The sequence below is a fragment of the Chaetodon trifascialis genome, chromosome 1, assembly GCF_039877785.1.
Source record: "Chaetodon trifascialis isolate fChaTrf1 chromosome 1, fChaTrf1.hap1, whole genome shotgun sequence".
NCBI lineage: Eukaryota > Metazoa > Chordata > Actinopteri > Chaetodontiformes > Chaetodontidae > Chaetodon > Chaetodon trifascialis.
This window is the reverse complement of record NC_092056.1, coordinates 105,291-128,305: the sequence shown is the minus strand read 5'-3', so window position 1 is coordinate 128,305 and position 23,015 is coordinate 105,291. Positions and strand designations below refer to the sequence as shown.

General features: G+C 44.6%; 1 protein-coding gene across 4 annotated transcripts in view; it reads right to left on the bottom strand.

Moving 5' to 3' along the window:
• The window catches only part of vps13c (vacuolar protein sorting 13 homolog C), a 90,841-nt gene that overhangs the window by 35,345 nt on the left and 32,481 nt on the right, over nt 1–23,015 (bottom strand). For 3 of the 4 annotated variants that reach the window (XM_070961420.1, XM_070961428.1, XM_070961436.1), the window contains 23 exons: nt 21,302–21,361; nt 20,844–20,994; nt 20,644–20,760; nt 20,416–20,519; nt 19,859–20,026; nt 17,184–17,488; nt 16,228–16,375; nt 16,035–16,143; nt 15,685–15,818; nt 15,327–15,483; nt 12,625–12,704; nt 12,408–12,467; nt 11,877–12,030; nt 11,555–11,674; nt 11,368–11,471; nt 10,774–10,941; nt 10,239–10,543; nt 9,848–9,995; nt 7,129–7,267; nt 6,798–6,919; nt 2,008–2,174; nt 1,594–1,847; nt 244–470 (listed from right to left, as the gene is read on the bottom strand). In XM_070961420.1, the coding sequence (XP_070817521.1) occupies nt 244–470; nt 1,594–1,847; nt 2,008–2,174; nt 6,798–6,919; nt 7,129–7,267; nt 9,848–9,995; nt 10,239–10,543; nt 10,774–10,941; nt 11,368–11,471; nt 11,555–11,674; nt 11,877–12,030; nt 12,408–12,467; nt 12,625–12,704; nt 15,327–15,483; nt 15,685–15,818; nt 16,035–16,143; nt 16,228–16,375; nt 17,184–17,488; nt 19,859–20,026; nt 20,416–20,519; nt 20,644–20,760; nt 20,844–20,994; nt 21,302–21,361 (3,501 nt within the window). Of the gene's footprint in view, nt 1–243; nt 471–1,593; nt 1,848–2,007; nt 2,175–6,797; nt 6,920–7,128; nt 7,268–9,847; nt 9,996–10,238; nt 10,544–10,773; nt 10,942–11,367; nt 11,472–11,554; nt 11,675–11,876; nt 12,031–12,407; nt 12,468–12,624; nt 12,705–15,326; nt 15,484–15,684; nt 15,819–16,034; nt 16,144–16,227; nt 16,376–17,183; nt 17,489–18,376; nt 18,413–19,858; nt 20,027–20,415; nt 20,520–20,643; nt 20,761–20,843; nt 20,995–21,301; nt 21,362–23,015 lie in introns of all 4 variants that reach the window. The other variant, XM_070961411.1, reaches the window with a different exon arrangement.

Sequence of the window (23,015 nt, the reverse complement as noted above, 5' to 3'; positions counted from 1 at the left end):
TCACCTTCCTATACTACGCCACCTAGCTTCCTCATTTGCTGTCGTTATAATAACTTCAGCCAATGGTGGTCATGACCTGACAACAGACGTAAATATGGGCCATATTAACCTACTCGCACTGACAACCAATACAGTTGTTTTCCTAGCGAAGACAGGCTGGAATAACAGCAGGATTAATGAACGCAGAATGTTGGTACAGTAAGGGCAAGATGTGACCTGCTGGGACAGCAGATGTGCTCTTACGGTGGTGACGGCGTTGGCCTCCATGTTTCGGATGAATGGACACGCGAGGACTTTCAGCTCCCTCAGGTTGGCTCTCGTGTTCTGTGTACCGTCTTTTTCAGCCTGCAGGGTAAAGTCACACTGAAACGAGGCCACAAGGGCGGGGGCGTCGGCCTTCATCAGGCTGGCCACGAAAACCACCTCAGGGTCCACCACCACGGCCCGAAGACGAGTCCGCACCGTCAAGGCTGCAGGGAGAAGATGGTTTCAGCACTGCAGACGGGTTTCTGGGTTCTGTCATGTCAGCACGGTTTGGATTACACTGCACTCTTTATATCTGTCTTTGTCTTTCATGCTGAACAGTCTAAACTTTCTTTGACAATATCAATAATTGCGCTACAAGAAAAACATTTAATCTGGCACTCCCTAATTGCATTTGATACAGTCTATTATGATCTCCTTGTCCAGAGCCTGAAATGTTGGTCTGGTCCAGTTCAGGACGACTACGCTGACGAGTTCAGAAACACTACAAATGTCTCGCACAGTTCTTTTCAGTGTGTATATTCTGCCTTTCTATTGCTATGCAGACACACAACTCTATCTGTGCTTCACCTGCCAACAATTTGTGAATCACATTTCAGAAGTCAGTGATTGGACAGCTCCAAATCTGCAGTATAATACTGACAAAATCAGAAAACCTCATTTTGCATCTCTCAAAATGGGGGTATTTTTTGATATTAACACAAAATGTCACTTCAGTTTACAGTTTCCCTCTTCATGAACGCTACTGAGGACACATCATTTGATGACTAGTGTAGATGTTCTGGCTGCCATAGGCTGAGCTATCAGAAGGTCCAGCCAGACGTGCTCCAACATTTATTCCATTTCTTTGGTCTAAGATGTACATTTTAATAATGTTTCACCACAACAAAAGTAATCAAACAGAGAGCAGATGAAGCAATGTTTACACGTGATGTTATATTTTCAGATATTAGAGAGCTCAGGAATAAACTTTGCACTGTTTAAAGCTACTGGCTTAAAGAAAGAGGACGAAGTGAAAACCAGCACATGACGTCTGTGTGTGCTTTCTTTCTTTCTGCTTCTGAAAAACTAGACTGAAAGCTAATTTTACTTTTTAACAAAAATAGAAATGTTACCGATTAGCTTTTTTTTTTTTTCAATTCAGGTCAATATTTATCTGAAAACCTGCACAGAAACTCTTGATTTCTTTTAACTGACTTATTGAGAATACATCTATTGTTTGACTTAATATTGCTGTTACTGAATATAAGTCATATATTTCAAATCGGGGTTATTTGTTTTGTCCATTTGCCCTATCTTTGTCTTAGTCTTGGGGTCTCTTGGTCTTACCCGTCTTGGCGTTGCCTTGAGGCTCAGCAGTCTGTCTCAGTGGCAGCCTGTCGCTCTGGGCAGAGGCGGCGGTCAGAGACGAACTATGTGCCAGAGCCTGCAAGAAGAAATCTGCCACAGCCATCAGGAACTCCACACTGGCACACAGGTAAAATCTCTGCAGAACAGCCACCACCTCACGCTCTGCGGCGCTCTGTCGGTATGTTACATCGATCATCGCCTCAGAGCTCTTCTCGTCTCTCCGGCCGACCATCCTGCAGCCACGAGCAAAAAGGCGAACACAGCAAGCAGAGCTCAGGCAAGTTAACACAGCAGGTTCACGGTGAATGAGATCATAATCAATATGATTAAACATTGACTGATAACAGCCACAGGTTTACAGGTCACTACAAGTACAGGTCATGTGATGGTTACCGCGAGGTCACCCGCTCCACGTCCCTCCTCAGGTCATCCAGCGTGCAGGCGGCAAGGACCGTGGTAACCTCCATGCTGCCGTCGGTCAGGATCTTCCCTGAAGTTTTCAGTCGGTGGAGTGCGAACTCGCCCAGTCTGAGCTTCTCCTGGTGCTGCAGGTCTGACTGCTGCAGAAAACAGGAACAATCAGACATCCAACAACCACCGTGCTGACCCTGAACCAGCTGACAAGACAAACTGATCCCACGCTCGGGAAATTCAGTTGTTACAGACAACAATAATAAAGAAGGAGACATAGAAAAAAAACAAATACACACACACAACACACACACACACACACACACACACACACACACACATATATATAAGTGCTGCCTTATTAACACGTTAATGCAAATCAATTTTAACGGCGTCATTTTTTTATCGCGAGATTAACGCTCTTTGTGACCTCGTGAACTTGTAGTTTTTTATAAGCTGTGGTCACTGCTAGTAACGTTACAAAAACTACAGGATACGATTGTAAACAACACAACAGACACGCCCCACGCACATGTTTGGTCTTGGTGCGAAACGCCGAAATGGATGCGAACAAGATTCTGATGGAAAGTTTAGTTTCAAACGTTGCCAGATGGGTCGACTGACAAGACCAAAGTTATCTGTGTGTGTGTTGTTGGTGTGAACTGAATTATCACCGCAGCACATCCGGTCTGAAACACCACTTTTGGTCAAACACACGGCGAAATGCAAATTCTCCGCCGCCTCCTCGTCAAAACCAGGCGACAATGGACGGCTGTCCACAGAGACAGATGGATGCCGCAACTAAGAACAAGCTGACTGCAGCCAGAGCCAAGAAATGTTCATTGTTTCTGGAGAGAAATAAGAGGCTGATGAGCCTCTGCTGAATAAACACAGAGCATCACAGTCTGACTGCTGTTATGTTCAGAGGAAACTTAAGAAAGGAAAGTTTCAGCCGTGGTTTAAATGCACTACAGGCTGAGTCCTACTTTACAATGATGTGACCTTTGACTTGATCTTGTATCACCCTGTCTTAATCCCTTAGAAAGGGCTGTTGAAGGGGCTTTTTTGTAACCAAGTATTTATTTTTTTGTCATCTGTTTATTGACAGTGTTAAACTGTGTGATTTGATTCATTCAAATGTGAATGTTAGTGTGAGATATAACACTACATGTTGTTTTCAACTTCAGAGAACTTTATTTATCCGTTAGGAGCTTCATGTGCAGAGCATCAGTGCGTGTACAGTTCACGTAACCAGGAACACAACACAATATACCACAATCAATCAACAAATACAACGATCAACCATCAATTAACAGTAAAAATTGGAGAGAAGAAAATAAAGCCTGCAAGCACAATAAACACATATGATAAAAACAATTGTTAAAAATATAGTTAATAAATAAATAAGAGCAATCCCTGGTCGAGTTAAAGGAGTGGAGTAAACAACCATGTACATACATAAGTCAGGCGTTCATGAGCCGGATGGATGTGGTACAAAGCTTGACGTGGCTCTCTTAGTCCTGAATGCAAATGATCTGTATGTCAGAGCTGAGGGCAGCAGACTGTGATGGCTGTGCAGTGTGTGAGTGATATCTGAGGCTGTGTGTACCTTTTAATTTAAGCCTTCTGTAAATGTGGATGAGTGATTCCTGCTCCAGACCGATTATTTTACTGCTCATTGTTATGATTTTGTTTAGTGGGTTGCGATGGATGTTAGATAGTGAACCGAACCAGGCTGATGTGTTGAAGGTGATTACAGATTCAATGAAGCATTTGTAAAAAGGACGGACTGATGAACCTGGAGTCTGCGAAGCTTTCTCAGGAAGAAGAGACGCTGCTGACATTTGGAAAAGACGGTTTCACTGTTTGATTGGAAGGTGAGTCTGTGATCAATTATTGTCCTGAGGTATCTGTATGACTCAACCCTCTCTACCAGCTGGTTGTTGAGTGGCAGAGTGGGGATGATGGTGGGGTTCTTGTGGAAGTCGACAACCACTTCCTTCGTTTTTGAAGGGTTGAGATCGAGGCAGTTCCGCCTGCACCACTCTGCAAAAATGTCCATCTCAGACTGTAGCTGTCCTGGCGTGTTTGTGGTGTCCATGATCACAGTGTCCTCAGAATATTTAATGTATGTTATGGCTGGGTTAGTGCTTCTGCAGTCATCGGTGTACAGAGTGTACAAGACAGGTGAGATTACAGAGCCCTGTGGGGCTCCTGTGGAGACAGACTTGGATGAGCTGAGGTGACCATTAACTCTGACCCTCTGTTGCCTGTTGGTCAGGAAAGAGAGGATCCAGAGGATCAGGGGCGGGTTGACGTCCATCTGAAGTAGCTTACGTCCCATCAGGTGAGGTTGCACAGTGTTAAAGGCGCTCGAGAAGTCCACAAACACCAGTCTGATGAATGACTTGGGCTTCTCGAGATGAGTGTAAGCACCATGCAACAGCGTCAGTACAGCATCATCCACACCCCTGTGTTGTTTGTATGCAAACTGAAGGGGGTCAGCATGCATACTGACCTCCTCCCAAAGCTGGGAAAGAATAAGCCTTTCAAAGCCTTTCATTACCAGAGATGTTAATGCTACTGGCCGATCATTATCACAGGTGGGATTGCTCTTTTTGGCGACTGGACAAATGATGGAGGATTTCCAGAGTGACGGGATTGAATGTTCAGACAGGGAGCTGTTGAAGAGATGGCCAGCTGACTGCAGCAGGACTTTAGCAGCCGCCCGCAGATCCGGTCGGGTCCTGTTGCAGCTCCAGGTTTACTTGGGTGGGTGTCATTGGAGTGAGCTCAGCTATCAGCTCCTTCCTCTCCTGTGAGAAGTCAGACTGGTCACACCTGCAGTAGAATTGATGAAGGTCCTCTGCCATGTTGACAGGGTCCCTTGTCCCTGTATTTAATGATGCTGAATTGTTGGGGAGGCCTTGCCAGGCGTCCCTGGCATTGCCTTCCTGAAAAAGTTTCTCGACCGTCTCCTTGTACCCTCTCTTGGCTGCTTTTATTTCTTTATTAAATCTGTTTTGGATGAGTTTAGACTCAATTCTGTTCCCTGAGTTAAATGCTATTTTCTTTTCATTGAAAGTTTTTTTCAGGGCTTTTGTGATCCAGGGCTTGTTGTTAGAAAACACCTTTACAGTTTTTGTAGGGACAGTCATTTCCTCACAGAAGGTGATAGTGGGTAACCACCTCAGTGGCCTCCTCAAGGCTGCTCCCATCAGTGAGCACGTCCCATTCTGTGCATTGGAAGCAGCCCTGTAGAGTCTCAACTGCATCTCCATCCCACCTTTTCACCAACTTCTTGGCCACGCCCTCTCTCTGTAGTTTTGTGCGATAGGCAGGGATCAGATGAACAGCATTATGGTCTGCAGTGCTAACAGGTGGTTTTTTGTATGCTTTAAATGCGTTCTTTATATTTCCATAACAGAGGTCGATTGTTTTGTCGCCTCCGGTAGCGCATGTGACATACTGTTGGTAGGTTGGAAGTGTCTTATTTAGCCTGCAGCCATTGAAATCCCCTAAGATGAGAACAGGGGAGTCTGGGGATGCACTTTCAATCTGGTGGACGCAGGCAGCTATAGCCTCTGACGCGCGTATGACGTTGCCAGAGGGAGGGATGTAAACAAGAACTAGAGCCAGCTGACCAAACTCCCGGGGAAGATACTTGAATGACACAGCCAGCATCTCCAGATCAGGTGTACAACAAGAGTCTTTCACATCAGCAGTCCTTATTCAAATACACACAACCCGCCCCCGTGTTTCCTCTGGCAACTCACAGTGTCCCGGTCCAATCTGAGCGGAGCACCGAATCCGTCCAGCAAGAGCTCGGAGTCCGCGATCGTGTTGTCAAGCCAGGTTTCAGTGAGACAGATCAGACTGGCCTCCTTGTACACCCATTGGCATGATATGTTTGCCTGTAGTTCGTCCAGTTTATTGCGTAATGAGCGCACGTTGGCGAGCATAATAGAGGGAAGCGGTGGGCTTTTCCGTGTGCCGGTTAGTCTCTTCGGCCTCTGCCTCACTCCGCCTCTCCTTCCCCGCTTCCTCATCGGAGCTTTCCGCCGGTGACCGCGACCCGGTTTGCGTCGTACCAGCTCACCACAGTTATCCATGTTCGGTGCAGGGTAATCCATGTTCCGCAGGAGCAGCAGATCCTCCCGGTTAGACCGCAGGATTTCGCCTCCATGTCTCCCAGACGCTGCCAGTAGGAACTCAGCTGTGCAGAGCAGCAGCAGCCCGCATTTCCTCATCATGAAAAGTGTCATTTACAGGCTTTGATCTCGCTATGATGAGAATGTCCAGCAAGACAAACATTAATAAATAGCGTGGTATCATTCATTCATTCAAACTCTAACGGACAGGAGCACACTTATTCAACAAACAAACTCAACGCACTACAAGACGCTCTCCACCTGTCGCCATTACAGCGCCATTTTTCAATAAAAGACATTTGCACAAAGCAAGCCGATCCACTTTTCCATGTTGATAAGAGTATTAAAATGATAATTAATGGGACATTTAGAATAGATAAAAATGTGCGATTAATTTGTGATTAATTGTGAGTTAACTATAATATTCATGGAATTAATCGCAATTAAATATTTTAATCAATTGACAGCACTAATATATATGTGTGTGTGTGTGTGTGTGTGTGTGTGTGTGTGTGTGTGTGTGTGTGTGTGTGCGCGCGCGCATTGTTTAAAATAGAAAAGTCTAAAAATAATACTGCCTTGAGAAGGATGGCAGCAGCTGCTCTCTGTGGGCAGACTGACCTGTTTTGGGTCGTCGCTGTACAGAACCAGACCAAGAGACTCGATGTTGAAGTTAAACTTCATACTCTCCAGGGCTTCATCCTCCTCTTCATCACTGCTTACAGTTGGCTTCTCAACAACACCTGACATCATAAACACAGACCACATCAACAACACTCTGGAAAGGACCAGGAATCAAGAAAAACAGGAGATGAAACAACTGAAAACTGAAAGCGGATCTCAAGCTGTCATCAGCTGAAAAACAGAAGCTAAACCAATTTCAGTGTGGATATTTCAGCACATGTGTGCGAATATATCGGAACACAAATGATCCCGTTTCTGTCTGACGTACCTGCCGAGGGGCCAGCGGCTGCTCGGAGCTGCAGACTGGCTTCCTGTCTCGGGGCAATGGGCTCCAGACTGCCAGCCTCTCCCAGATTCTCCATCAGGATCCTCAGCAGCACCTTCAGGTCATCCTGACTCAGCTCCACCTGCAGACGAGCACAGACACTGCACTCATTACAGACCAACTCAGGTGTGCTGACCTCACGCTACACGAGTCAAATGTGACACTCCGACAGTCACATGATTTCAGTAATTAACGTGAGAGGTTAAAGGATAGTCCAACATATCTGAAAATAATGACCGAAAACGTCTTTCTCCCCTTCTAACGCCAAACACAAAAAACTACTTCTGCCGATTATATGTTGAGACTAAATTGGTAAGAAATTACGAGTGTATTTAATAATTCAATTTAAGCCCACAGTCTCCAGCTGCCTGGCAAAAATAGAGCTGACCTCACGGCATTTTTCTGAACGTTGATACACGGTGCGTAGAGCAAAGCTTTACTGAGCAGGCAGACAGAGAACAGGGAACAGAGAACAGGGAACAGAGAACAGGGAACAGAGAACAGGGAACAGAGAACAGGGAACAGAGAACAGGGAACAGAGAACAGGGATAGGATCCGATGGAACGTCTACAGTCTGTCACGTCAGATCACTACAGACCACACAGAGGAGACGAGTGACGCTGCGCTTCAGCACTACAGGAGACGACTGTGCTCGGAGCCAACTGTACCTTCGGTGGTGCACATCTCAGCTGGTTGCAAAAACAATGACAGAAATGGTAAGTATGTTGTTTTTATGGTCTTTTAATGGGGAAAAAGGTTCAGTTACTAACTGAGAAAGAGCCTCATATGTCCAGTATCACAATACTGTTTCTACATGCTATGGTATTAAATAAGAAGCTGTAGGGGGTTTGGTCCTCCTGCAGGGCGTAAAGACAATGATGCTGGGTAAAATCCTCACTTAGTCAAAAACAAAATTATCCACCGTGGTCACTGGGTGATCCCTTAAATGTTCTGACCTGAAATGCATTCCTTCAGATTCTGCTTTATGGGATATGAAACAATATGGCTGGGGGGGGGGGGGTTAGGTTATTGCCCTACTCGAACACTGTGTTCCCAGAATGCATTTCTACTTATGGTTCCTAAAGTCTCAAAAAGCAGAACAGGAGTCAGAGCATTTAGCTATCAAGCTCCTCTCCTGTGGAACCATCTTCAGTCTTTGTCCGGGAGGCAGACACTGTCTCTACATTTAAGAGTCGTCTTAAAACTGTCCTCTTTGATAAAGCTTATAGTTAGGGCTGGCTCAGGCTGGTCCTGGACCAGCCCCTAGTTATGCTGCTATAGGATTAGACTGTCGGGGGACATCCAAAGACACACCGAGCTCCTCTGTCCTTCTGTCCCTCTCCATCTGCACGCTCTCATGTCCTACCACGGCGTGTTACTAACTGAGCTCCTTCCCCGGAGTCTCTGTGCTTTGTCGTCTTGCAGGTTCCCATGGACAGTGGCTGAATCTGGATTGTGGATTTCAGCTGCGTCTCCTGCCTTGGCCCTGCCTGACATCCACTGCAACTGCTACTGCTGTTATTACATCCACTGTCACTGTTACTGTGACTGCATGTCTGTCTCTCTGTCTCTGTCTGTCTGTCTGTCTGTCTGTCTCTCTGTCTCTGTCTCTCTCTCTCTCTGACTGCATTTCTGTCTGTCTGTCTGTCTGTCTGTCTGTCTGTCTGTCTGTCTGTCTGTCTGTCTGTCTGTCTGTCTGTCTGTCTGTCTGTCTGTCTGTCTCACTCTCCCTCTCTCGCTCTTCCTCTCTCACCCAACCGGTGGAGGCAGATGGCCGCCCACCCAGAGTCTGGTTCAGTCTGAGGTTTCTGCCTGTTAAAAGGAAGTTTTTCCTCGCCACTGTCGCCAAGTGCTGCTCATGGGGGAATTGTTGGTCCTCTGTAGATAAAGAGTTTGGTCTGTACCAGCTCTGTATGGAAAGTGTCCTGAGACAACTTCTGTTGTGATTTGGCGCTATACAAATAAAATTGAATTGAATTGAATTGAAGCTAGGTGAAGTTAAGTGACGATTATTGAGCAGCAGTATGGTTTCATGTCAGGAAAGAGCACAACAGATGCTGTCTGCTTTAAGCAAATAATGATGGAAAGCATCAGATTGAGAAGATCAGAAGGAGTTGCGCTGTGGCTTTATAGACCTGGAGCATATGACATGAGGACATCTGGAGGAGCAGAGACGTATGTGCAGGACATGTATCAGGGCAGAGCGACAGTGGTAAGAGTGACGGATGTATTCAAGGTGGAGGGGAGACTGCATCAAGGGTCTTGTTCGCACTATTGATTGAAGGAAGATGCAGGACAGAAAGACATGGAAACAGGTGGTTTGCTATGAAGAGCCCTTACAGGAGCAGCCGAAAGGAGAGGAAGAAGATTCTAGTTTACAAAAAAAGAATCAGATAAAACAAAGGATGAAAAGTCGTTGGATATATAAGCAGAGGTTATATGAAAATAAAACTGAAATAATAATAATAAATCTTTCTGTCCTGCGGATAATAATTTCAAGTATGAACCTTTAAAGAACAAGCTGTCTGGGGTACCAGTCTGATGAGTGATTTAAATCAAAAACCACCAGCTGTACTGGTTTGTCCTGTGAAGATGAGCTGAGCTGAAGGTTTTCCAGTCCATAAGGACCCACTCCTCCTCTTCCTTCTCTTCCTCCTCCTACCTTCATGGGCTTCAGATCTCCATTGATCTCCACAGCGACCATCTTCTTGTACCAGGAAGCTGCCAGGTTCCTCTTGATGTTCAAGTGCAGGTTTACTGGTTCCAGCAGCTCGGTATTGGGTTGACCCAATGCCTGGTCCAGGCAGGTCCTGATAGACAACAGGGAACCAGAGTTTAAATAATGCGTAATAAGTGTCAACTGTGATTGCTCCAAAGGAACGTTTAATTTCTGCTTGTGTTGTTCATATAAAAAGTACAAAGAAAGAACAGTTTGAAATAATTCTTGGTGTTGATATCTTTAGTCCTGACAAAATTCAATCACTGCAATCTTTGCTTTCAGGATGTTTTGCTCTTTCTGGAGCATATCCCTGAATCTGAATAAACAAACTGACCTGGAGAGTTTGAGGTGCGTAAGTTGGACGTCCATGCTGTCGATGACGGCTGGCAGTGGGCATGATTCGACCGGCAGCAGAGAGAAGCTGTTTCCCACTGTGATGAGACCCAGGTCCATCACAAGTGCATTGTAAGAGGTGGAGGACTGGGGGATGATGATTAGCGGAGCCTTCAGATTGATGTCCACAGACAGGCGGAAGCTCTTCTGGGCGAAGTCTCGAACGCTTGATGCCGCCTTCTCCGCCGCCTGAGCTGTCGCAGCGCTCAGAGCGTCTTTAGCTGTCTGGAAGTTGTTGGTGAAATTCTGAATTAAAAGACAAACAAAATAGTTATTGAGTCTGAAGATTTGTCTTCAACAACAAAAACAACAAAACTGATGAATCAAACGAGCAAAAGGTATGCCATGCTTTTGAAAAAGAAAAACAAATATGAAGTGTCTAAGAATTTCGTATCTTTTCACGGACTAATTCAAACATGACTGAGGCACATAAAAATAAAAGTTAAGTCTCTCTGACTCAGCAGTGTGATGCTCACCAGCAGAGACATGATGAACTTGTGCAGGTAAACCACCTGGATGCAGCCCACATTCAGCTTCACTCTGCCATCAGTTTTGGAGGTGTCGGCATAACCAGCGCCCTCCGTGGCGTTAGGAGTCAGACTCATGGTGAAGCTGAACACCTCGTCACCCACGATGGAGATGGCCTGAACGACAGAAAGAGTTCCACAACTTTCATTAAACCTCAGTGCAGCAGCAAAGAATAGAGGTCATCTGAGGCAGTCCCATGTAGTCCAGACTGTTCAAGGACAGTCCTGGATGCTACCCTCCTGGTGCTTGCAGGTCATCTACAGTAGTCCTGAATAATCTGATATATAAAAAGGGAGCTTATGTAGATTTAAAGTTGTCTGTCCTCGTTTGAGGTAGTCCAGGTTGTTCTATGCTGTGAGCTCATCCAACACTACTGTAAGTTCACAATTATGTAAGGTGCATGAAAAACAACAGAAATATCATCAGTCTTGATGTCATAACTGAAAGGGAGAGGAGAGGATGGACTGCTAACAGGTCAATGAGCTGGCAAAAACTGCCGCTTAAACGTGATCTCTGTAAGAGTAATCAGCATTAATACAGACCTTTTTGTGGATGCTTCTCGGATCAACGTTGAGGACGATGAAATCTCTCAGGCGAGCGGATAAATGAGTTTGTGGTCCTTGCATCAGCAAAGAGCCATTAATACCTGAAGGACACATCACACTGGGTAAATCAGGGTTACAGTCGACAAATGACAGCAGACAAAAACACTGAGCTGGGATTTGGTACCTTGGATCTTGATGTCGGCCATGTTGCAGCTCTGGTCACACACCAGGACATTGAAGGCTCCCAGTGTCACCATCACCTTAAGGTCGATGACCTCACTGCCTGCAGGTGACACCAGGGTGGCTGACAGGAAACACAACATGACATGTCAAAGACACGCTGAGTTTTAGTTCATGATTTTGAGGAGATTTTAAAACCACAGTGCAGCAGTTTGTTTTCGCAACACGTATACTGGGATGATATTTGAGCTCATCGTGTGTGTGTGTGTGTGTGTGTGTGTGTGTGTGTGTGTGTGTGTGTGTGTGTGTCTGTGTGTTATACTGACTGGACTTGGTGGACACCGTCTTGCCCTCTGTCTTTAGTCTGATCTCTCTCTCTGGAGACGAGACTCTGCCAGATGACAGTGCCGCCGACAGGAAGTTGATTGCTGACAGCAGAGCCTCAGTGTGGAGCATGAGGTCAAGTGAGGTGAAGGTCACCTGGAGAGGCAGAGTAAATGACCGTGATAACAACCTTTAACTTGATCATTTTCAACTAACTGCAAACGAACGTGACCCGCAGAGTCTCAGAGTGAAGCACAGCAAGTCAGCCAACAGGTACAGAAAGAGATCTACTATCAAGCAAATTCCTATTTTCCCTGTAGTTGTTGCTAACTTAGAGTTTCTTTCAAATGCAGTCCTTGAGCATTAGAAAATGACAGGCCATAAGAATGAAGCATTTCATAAAATCACTAGGTGTACAGTTGTCATTGCACATGCACAAACAAACACTAGCTGACATGACCGTAAAACCTGTCCAGCTGAAGCTTCAATAACAAACACCAGCTGCTAATCAGTGTGTCTGTTTGTGGACCCACATTGATCATCTGTTCGGTGCTCTTGTAGACTGTGGAGAAGTTTGGGCCCGAACGGTCGGCCTGAGGAAACACAGTCAAACAGCTGAAGGTAGTTGAAAATTTAAACAAAAGTCAGTTTGAATCTCTGCTCAGTGATCACTTTGTGCTCTAACATATAAAAGCATATCTGTGCATCTCAACACCAATCAGATGGCATGCAAGTCACTGATGTCATCACCTTTAAATACTGCACTTTGAGTAGTTCAGCTCCAGACTCCACAGAAGAGCTGATGAGACACAGCGGCTCGCCACTCGAGTCTGAAACAAGATGAGACCAAAATATCAACCTGCTGTACAGGTTAATTTGTTTGACCATATGTACCCGAACACTGGCTGCTTCCTGTCCCAAACAGGAATCACTTGGCACACTATACTACAACACAGAAAACATTACAGGATGTCACAGAGCAACAGTATAGAGCAGCACAGGAAACACTAATGAGCACCATAATGGAACACCATAAAAACCCCGGCGGAAACCACAGAGCTCATCATAGTGCAGTACAGAAAACTGTCAGAAGGACTCCTTCCTCGTCCCTCTCTTTGTCTTTTCTTGTGTTTTTCTGTGTCTTCCCCCTGTCCCTTTGTGTCAAGTTATTCTCTTCTTGTGTCTGTCCTCGCGGATGCGTCTGCACTGGGCGGTTCTCTGCAATCATGGCACACCTGCACCTGCTCCCTGTGCCAATCAGCCGCCGCAGCTGCAGCCAATGTAGCCAAACCAGCCTGGTGACGCGCCGCGGCCACATACCGCTCTTCTTTCTCTTGTTCTGTGCTCTAGTTTTTTGTCTTGCCTGTTTTCCCAGTAACTGAGGCTATATTTACACGCAGCAGGGTATTTTGGAAAACGGATATTTTAGCCCCTCCGTTTTCCAAAGTAACATCGTGCATACAACTTTGTTTTCAAAAATGCTGTCATTTACATGAACCCGGATAAATATGCCGTCAAGCGAATTGAAATTGTTGGTTTCTTTGTAGATAAAAGAGCTTGGTCTGTACCAGCTCTATATGGAAAGTGTTCTGAGACAAGTTCTGTTGTGATTTGGCGCTATACAAATAAATTGAACTGAATTGAAGCGCCATCATAACTTTGCCAAACCTATGGGCGCGAGTGTAAACAAGGTCGCTCACATGACGTTAAGCATTTTCAGTCGCATGTTGTGACGTTTCGGAAACCTAAAATGCCGTTTAACCCTGTTTACACGGCAACACATCACCAGCGTTTTCAGAAATTTCCACTTTGGCTGGAGTTTTTAAAAATGACCGTTTTCCGTGAAAAAAACCTTTACACTAACGTGTAAACGTAGGGTCAATCTGCCAAGTCTGGCCAGCGCCAGTCCACCACCAGAAAACCTGTGGACTCACCTGACCTGCCTGCCTGCTCTTTGTTGGATCAGTACTGAATGTCACACAGTGATCATAATCCTTTTTAATTATTCAACCCATCAGTATCTGTGTTGTGCATTTGGAGTCTAATAATTTCCCCAGCCCTCAACAGAACACCATATAAAACACTATAGTGTACTGTAAGAATAAAACTATTTCTACAGCACAATTCATGCATGACATGCAACACAAAGTGCTTAACGTTAAAGCAAACAATGTGTGATAAAACAAAAAGTAGAATTAAAACAGCAGAATCAGACCAGATAAAACAGTCATCAGGGAGTCTGCTCCAGAGTTTTGGGTTGAATTAACAAAGGCTGCCTCTCTGTGGCTTTTAGCTCTGTTTCAGGAACAGTCAAGAGGTTTCAGTCAGAGGATTTAAGAGACCTAACAGGCACATTTTCAATTTTATTTATGTAGCACCAAATCACAACAGAAGTTGTCTCAGGACACTTTCCATACAGAGCTGGTACACACCAAATTCTATACCTACACGTGTCTTAATCACATTAACACTTAAGTAACATGTCTAATGTGATGTTCACAGAGGTTTCTGACCTGTTCTTCAGTGTCAGTAGATTTAGATGTTCAGACAGTTTCTCTCAGCTTTGGCTCCAATAAGTCATTGTGTCTGAGATACATGAAATTCAGCTGTTGATAGAATTGTAGTCATTTGAGCTTACAGGCATATATAGCTAAGTATCATCTGCATAATGATGGAAATTGATGTTACAATTTCTAATAATGTTCAGCCTAAGATAGCCGAAATGTCCACTCTGCATCAATAACTGTAAAATATTGTTGTTTTCGTCTTGGTCAAGGCCAGCTTCCCGGTAAAAGCTCTCAAACATCTGGCTTCATGTCTTCATTTGGAGCTCCCAAACACACTTTTAGTTTGGGTTAAAACTCATCTGGGTATTTGAGTATTGTTGGCACAAGATGACAGTTTGCGTCATGAGTTTTAAAATAAATTGTTTGATCATAAAATTGGAACTGCTATGTGTGATATATTCTGTTATTAATACCATGGACATTTCGGAGTATAACGGAAGTAAAATAAAGAAGGTAGAATAATGTCGATGAAGTAATTTAACCACCAGAGCCTTATCCTTGAAATTATGGTGGGTCACATTACGTTGGTTGGACTAAACTAATTGAGTTGGTGTCATTGTAAGAATCTCATGGGATTTACTCAATAAGGGCTGAGCTGAGTTTCTCACAATGATCTGTGCAAATTGTTAACGTTTATTTTTTTTAAGTTGAGCCGGTGTCTTCTTTTTTAGAGTGGAGGGGAGGGCACTTCCTGGCCTGCACCACAGAAAACAGTAGATGACGCCACAGAAACACTGTTGGGCACCACAGAAAGAAGTACAGTGAAGTGGACAGGACACAACAGGAAACACGAAAGGCCACCACAGGAAACAACGTAGTGGAAAAAGCTTTCATTCAGAGGCACGATAATTATCACTAAACCGTGGTCTGCTGACAGGCTCTGACCTCTGAACTCCAGGCACTTCATGGTGATCTTGTTGACGTATGTTGTAGCACACATATCGTACTTCCTGACTTTAGTGTCAACGCCCAAGTGAGCCACATGAAAGACCAGGAAAGGTGACTCCTTCTGCTCTTTGGGCTTCTTCAGGGTCAGCAACACCTTGAAGGGGATACAGGAAACAACCAGGTGAAGAAGACATCTGCAGGGTGGTTGGCAGAAACTCACTGTAAAACATAGTCACTCAGGACAAACGAGTCCTGATCAGCCGGCAGCCACAGTGTGATCAATTCAGTTTGCACGTATTTTGTGACAGAAGAAAAATCTCAGTTTAACTCTTCATGTGATTTGCAAGTTTCATACCTCTTTGATTTCAAAGTTAAGGTGAATGTTGATTGTATTTTCAGTCAGATCTCCATCGGTGGGGGCCAACACACCTTCAGATCCCTTCTGTGACAACACCGCCTCCACCTGCTGCTCAGCAAGCTCTGTCTTCTCTGATGGAAACCAGTCACCATAAAAAAACACAGCATTTCTCCATCTTTATTTAGTGCCTGGTTAAATAAAGGTGACGTTAACCAGGTAAGGCTACAGAACAGACATCAAAGGTAACATAAGGTCATCTAGATAAATATGATCAGTGTTTGATGGGGGGCACGTGAAACACATGAGTTCCTGTCACATTTACCATCATGCATTGAGACTAAAGGTACCTTGAGCAACCTGTCTTTTGACATCCATGCTGTGCTCTTTACTCCCCTCGCCAATGTTGTCCACCAGGATATTCATCAGCACGCTGAGGTCTTCCTCACCCAGACTCATCTGATGAACACATGACACAGTTTCATGCCTTACTTAAAAACAGTTAACTCACAGTTTGAACAACTACAAGAACGTGGGACCTACAGTGAGGGACCGAAGGAGTCCCTGGACCTGGACTCCAGGGATCTTGGTGAACCAGCAAGCAGCCAAGTTCCTGGTGATGTGCAACTCAAGGTTGATTGGCTGGAGAATCTCGATGTCTGGCTGGAAGGAGTCTCGCTTCAGTGTGGTTCTAAAAAGCACATTTAAGATAAAAAAAACACATTTGTCCAACATTCGATCAACTTTCTGTTTTTGTCCACTTGGTCATCATCATGTTTTAATGCAGCTCAGATCAGGGTCTGTTAAAGCGTTCCTTTGTCCTGTGTGCTGTCCTGTCCTCTGTATAACGAAGGCCAGATCCATCAGCCGATCATTATAAGCCCATATTTCCTGAAGAAAGATGCCTTCAGGAGATCTGGGTCTGGCTTTCGAGTCGCAGATCCATTCACATTTATTGACACTGAATGAAGAGGGGAGAGAGGTCACCAGCTGGAACCAAAGCAGTGATGCAGCACTGATGCACCACTCTGCTACCAGCCGTCTGTCAGCAGAACCTCTAGTCTGTCTGACAAACCATTTGTGTGTCAGATAATCCCCTTTTTGTCAATAATACACAAGCGGTGAGCATGGTCTCTCCTGTTTTGGGTGTCCTAGCAGGCAGGTTTGGTAAATGTCTTTGTTTCACCAAGGCTTAGTCAGCACCTTTTGAACAGACAGATTCGTTATTTGGTGTTTTGGCCTTGGTTCGCTCTGAATAGTACTGCTTCACTTCAGCACTTCCACTGAAATTATTCAGCTCAAAACTTTGCATTGCTTATGTGTCTGGGCCTTAAGGATACCCGAACAGCATCTTTTTATTATTGTTTGTCGTCTGGCTTTGCCTCCATTGTAGCTCTGAATGACAGCTCTGACAGAACCACTGAAAGGTTTCAGAGCGCACGTCTACTAAGCAACAACAATGAAAACCGATCCTTTATTCAGAGGTTCTGTGTTGATACCTGGAGAGTTTCAGCTGAGTTAGCTTGATGTCCATCTTCTCCACCACAGCCGGCAGAGAGAAACCTTCAGCAGGCAGCAGGGAGAAGCTGTTTCCCACCGTGATCAGACCCAGATCCACCACCACGGCATCATGGGAGGTGGAGGACTGGGGGATGATGATAAGCGGAGCCTTCAGCTTGATGTCCATGAATAGACGGAAACTCTTCTGGGCGAACCCCCGAACGCTGGATGCGGCCTTCTCCGCTGCCTGAGCTGTCGCAGCGCTCAGAGCTTCTTTAGCCGTCTGGAAGTTATTGATGAACATCTGAAGAACAAAATAAATCAGGAGTGAGGGAATAACCAACCCGGCGTCAAAGGACTTGGAGGGAAAAAGCATGAAGGAGCAAAGTCAGAGGGAGCCGATGTGAGGTGTTCACTGCCTGGACGGAGCGTACGGTCATTTCTGTTTCGTAAACCTTCAGGTGAATAATAGGAACCTCAGACTAATAACAACAGAGTCGTTCAGCTGCTCAGAGATGTGTTTTTTACACATTTACACATCAGCTGGTTTTCTATAGCCTTTTCAAAACACTACACGTATGAAGACTGAAAATAAATGCAAACTTTTCTCTCTGTAAATACAAAAACAGAGCGTATTTATGAATCCATAATTGTGGGAATAACACTAATCATAGATCCATATATATTCAATTTTACGTTTTTGAAACAAAAATGAAGATCCACAAGTTCAGAAACATTTTCAAGGGGGAAGTGAGGTCATACAGGCAGAGGTCATGTGATGGACAGGGGAGGGGAGTGGGGGGGTAATGATGATGGCAGCTGAGTGAGTTGCATAGCGCTTATGGAGGAAGAAAGTTCTGATAAGTGCCACATGTTGTACATGAAAAGCATGATTTCCAATTCTTTCTGCTCTGCTCTGATTGTGTTTTTCTGTCTGTCTTGCTGAATTTCCTCAATCAAACTGGGTGAGAACATCGTCACAAAGAATCAGCTCTTGTTCACATTAACCCAAGTCCACAACTGAAAGCCAGAAATAAAGTTGAAGACGAGGGTTAACCTGTTCACAGAGACCGTGCTCTACTGATAAACTTAAACCAGATGATATTTAAGGTGGACTGAAGGTGTGGTGGAGTCTCTGAGTGAAGCTAAAGCAGGTTTGATGCAGTTCAGAGCTGCATGCTGGAAGCTGTACCTCATCAGCAGACGCATACTGAAAGCTAAAAGAAGCCTGAAAGAACAAAACACATCAACAAGACCAGAAACGTGAGAGACAAGAGAGTGGAGAGAAAAACATGCAACAGGAAACACATCAAACGCGACATGTTCTGTCCTCAAACTGTCAGACGACATAAAACACACAGCTGCAAACATCCGAGACCAAAGTTCATTTTAACAGCTGCTGTAAGCTAAACTAACTTTTTAAGCTGGAAACTCTGAGTTCTGTGTGATAGTTTAGCATCATTTTCTGTTTCAAATTAATCCTAAAAAGGCTAATTTAGGACTTGCAGAATAACAGTTTTACTGCGACAGACAGTTTGTGCCACATCATAGTGCTTCTGGATACCAACAGCTGACCTGCCTTTACATGTGAAAGTGCTAAAATATCTGTTTCTGCACCTCAATAATTTAGCCAACATTTAGCGATCTCTTGTGTTTTACTGTCACGCTTTTGTCAACAGAAATGTTTCGTCTCAGTTTGTCTACACCTTGTGTTTTCATTTGGTTCCATTGAGGCGTTTACTGCTCATTGGTTTGGTCACCAGGGGGAGACGTTGATATATCTATCTATCTATCTATCTATCTATCTATCTAGATAGATAGATAGATAGATAGATAGATAGATAGATAGATAGATAGATAGATAGATAGATAGATAGATAGATAGATATAGATATATATATGTGTGTGTGTGTGTGTGTGTGTGTGTGTGTGTGTGTGTGTGTGTGTGTGTGTGTATATATACACTGTACACACTGTACCTCATCAGCAGACGCTGATGAGACGCTGTGTGTGTGTGTGTGTGTGTGTGTGTGTGTGTGTGTGTGTGTATACACACACACACACACACACACACACACACACACACACACACACACACACAGGTACAGTATGAGTTCACGTCCTCCCTCTGCTGCATTGGGGATCAGCTCCAGTCCTGAAGCAGCTCCCCGGACAGTTAAGCTGTGCAACATGTTTTTGATGGCGGGAGGAAGCCCCTCCCTGCTGGACCGTGCTGCTCATTCATCGCTCATCACAGTGACTATGACTTACATGGTCTGTCTATCAAATGTGAAGTGCTGCATTGTGGGATTTCTACTAAAGAAACGTTGTTAGAACACCATTCACAGACAGAACGTTGGGAAAGCTACTGCTTGATCAGACAAGAGACAAACGCACAAGAGACACTCAGTACAAACAAATCTGAGGAAATACTTTTAAATAAGCATTGACTGTAAAAACAAAACTGATGCAACGGAAAGCAGAAACCACCAAACACACACAGCCCATGTGATGTTTAACCCTCAATGTATGTGCTCATGTTCATGTATGAATGCACATGTTTGAGTTTGTAAGTAATAGTGTGTTTGTGTGTATATAGATATGTACTATGTAAATGTGCATTTATGTGTACACATGTAAATGTACATCTGTCTGTATACGTATAATATCTGACCAGCATTGACATGAGGAACTTGTGCAGGTAAACGATCTGGATGCAGCCCAGACGCATCGTGACCTTCCCGTCCACCTTCGACGTGTCGCTGTAACCCTCCCCCTCTGTTGCCCCTGGAAACAAGGACAGTTTGAAGCTGAACACCTCCTCACCCACGATGGACACCGCCTGCATGAAGAGGAAGGAGGAGGGAGGCAGGACAGCGTCATCACACATGAAGACTGTCCTCCAAACCACAGCTGTTTCTGCCATCACCATCATCATCAGTACTGATAATACTGCTTGTCCTGGAACTACTAAAGCTACTTCTTTGTTAAAATTAAACCTGATTAAAACAATAAGACACAAAGTGGCTCTGAATAACAAAAATAATAATAGTATTAATACTACTACTACTAATAATATTAATAATAATGGCCACTGAGAGCTGCGCTGCATTCACCTGTGACAGTAAACATCAGTGATGATCAAACCACTGTGAAGCTTTAATGATAAAAGCAGAGAAGAAGAGTGATGAATAGAAACGACATTAAACATTACAGGTTTGTGTTCCAGACCTTTCTGTGGATGGTTTTGGGGTCGACGTCTGTGACCACGATGTCTCTGAGCCGAGCGAACACCTCGGTCTCCTTCGCCTGCACCAACACCGACGCATCGATTCCTACAGGGCAGCGATGGTCAGGTGACACATTTAATGAACTCTTTGCACATGTCGTCACCTCCGTCAGTCACGGCTTCAAAGCTCAGTTCACTGCTTCAGATTTTATTACACCACGTTTTCCTACCTTGGACTCTAATGTCAGCGATGCTGCAGCGATCGTCACACACTTCCACATGGAAACAACCCAACATGGCGAACAGCTTGAAGCTGAACACGCCGCCATCTTTGGCTCCCTTAGACACTGCAGAGAGAGCACAAGCACCAGTCAAAGACACTTCAGACAGAGCTTAGTGAGACACCTGTGGGCAGACGGTCAAGACTCACCTGTCCGGCCCTGTCTGGTCTTCTCCACTTGTTTTTTGGCGTCATGTTCGCGGCTGACAGTGAGTTGTGGTGGCAGAGCACTGTTAATGTAGTTGACGGTTGACAGCAGAGCTTTAGTGTGCAGGAGAAAGTCCAGAGAGGAAAACTCCACCTGAAACACCATCAGATAAACAGCTGTAAGACACCTGTGAAGACTGACTATCAGCTGAGAGGGAGAATGACAGTCACTCAGTGGCAGAAGCACAAATACCGAAAAGACTTTTCTTTTATTATAGTTTCAGTTTTGAAACACCGCAGCAGGACTGAAGGTGAACCTGTGGCCACTGTTAATGGTAGTAAGGGGGCTACATATTCACATCCACTGCTTTGTTGAGCAACTTCTTCTACTTGCAGGATATGAGTCACATATTTTTCAAGCCTGCCACGCCTCTGTTGCTATGGGAATGTCTTGCACCCACCTTCAGTGTTTGCTCGGTGCTGTTGAACAGAGTCTGGAAGCTGGGACCACTGGGGTCAGCCTGCAGGACACAAAACCACACTCAGATCTGGATCACTATCACATTTGTGTTCATGTCAGGAAATGTCAATGTTGTGTCTTCTTTTAGGCACAACAGCAGCGGTACATCTTTACGGTGTTACCCATCCCTCAGTTAACATCCCCCATCCCTCTTCAAACCTCCCTGTCACTAATCGTACCTTCAGCATTTTGAAACAGGTGTTTGACAGTGTTTCATGTCCTGGCTTCAGACCGATATCCAACCTTCATTCATCATTCAGAGCAAATGAACTATTTTCTTAAAGAAAGTAACATGAGGATGACTTTCAGTCAGAATTTAGAATAAACAGCTCTGAAACTGATCTGACTGAATCATCAGACTAAAGTCTGATGAAAGAAGCTCTCAGTTCTGTCCTGTTGGACCTCAGAGCAGCGTTTGATACCATTGATCACCATATCTGAAATGGTCTTGATCGGTTGTTGGTCTTTGACTGAGTCTTAAACTGCTTTCAAACAAACTTCAAAGGCACAAAGTTGGACGTCAGTCTTGGAGATCATGTGTCTGACAAACATGATGTCTGTTTGAGGTAGCAGGGAGCTGATTGGTCCATTACTGTTGTCACTCTACATGCTGCCACTGGGTGGCGTCATTGCAGAGGACAAAGTGTGTTTCTATGCAGACGACCCACGACTGAACATCTGTGCTGAACCAGATGATGCTGCAGCTGCAGACTCCATCACTGACCGTCTGTTAATCAATGGATGAGAAAGAATTTCTTCAAGTTCAATCAGACAAAGAACGACCATTTCTAAACCAACAGGTGCTGAAAAACCGATTCATGCCTTTATTTCACTCGATGACTGTGATGCTCGATTTACTGACCTCCAGAAGAAAAACACTGAGAGACTTCAGCTCATTCGAAAAACAGCTCGACTATGAACCAGAACCAAGAGCAGAGACCACATAAGTCCAGTTTCAGCTGCTCTGCACTGACTTCCTGTAACATTCAGGACTGATTTTAAGGTCCTCCTCCTCGTACACAAAGCTCTTAATGGACTAATGCCAAGCTACATCTCTAACTCCCTCCTTTATTATTTGTCTCGAAGAACTCTGTGATCATCTGCTGGTTTACTGATTTTCTTTCAGCTTTTGTCAAAGACTAAAAGCTCTGAAACAAACGACCTTCAGATATCAGGAAGCAGCTTGCTGAATGTTTTTAACAGAAAGCTAAAAACTGATCTGTGAGCTTCAGCCTTTCACGAGCTCAGACTTCCTGATACAGACCTGAAACTTTGTGCTTTATCTCACACTGATCCACTGCTGCACTTCCTGTAAAATGCTGCATTTTATTTGATTTTATGCATTTGTGTGGCCTATAGGCAGATCCACAGTGAGAGTCCATCCATGAGAGGACGTTCTGAGGCGGCTGTCAAGTGCCTGCTTTAGTGTAAAGGAGACCTGTGGTGAATCAGTTTCTGGAGACAAGGAAAAAGATTCTGTTGCATTTTAAAACCACAGAAAGCAGAGACACCAGAGGAAGAGTTTTTTTAGAGATTCAGATTTTTATCCTTATTCTGCTCTATTTTTACCAGGATTTGAATATTTTATTGTATGGTTTGAAGCAGTCTTTATTTTTATTGTCATCCTTATCTCCATCTTATTTTGCATTCATACT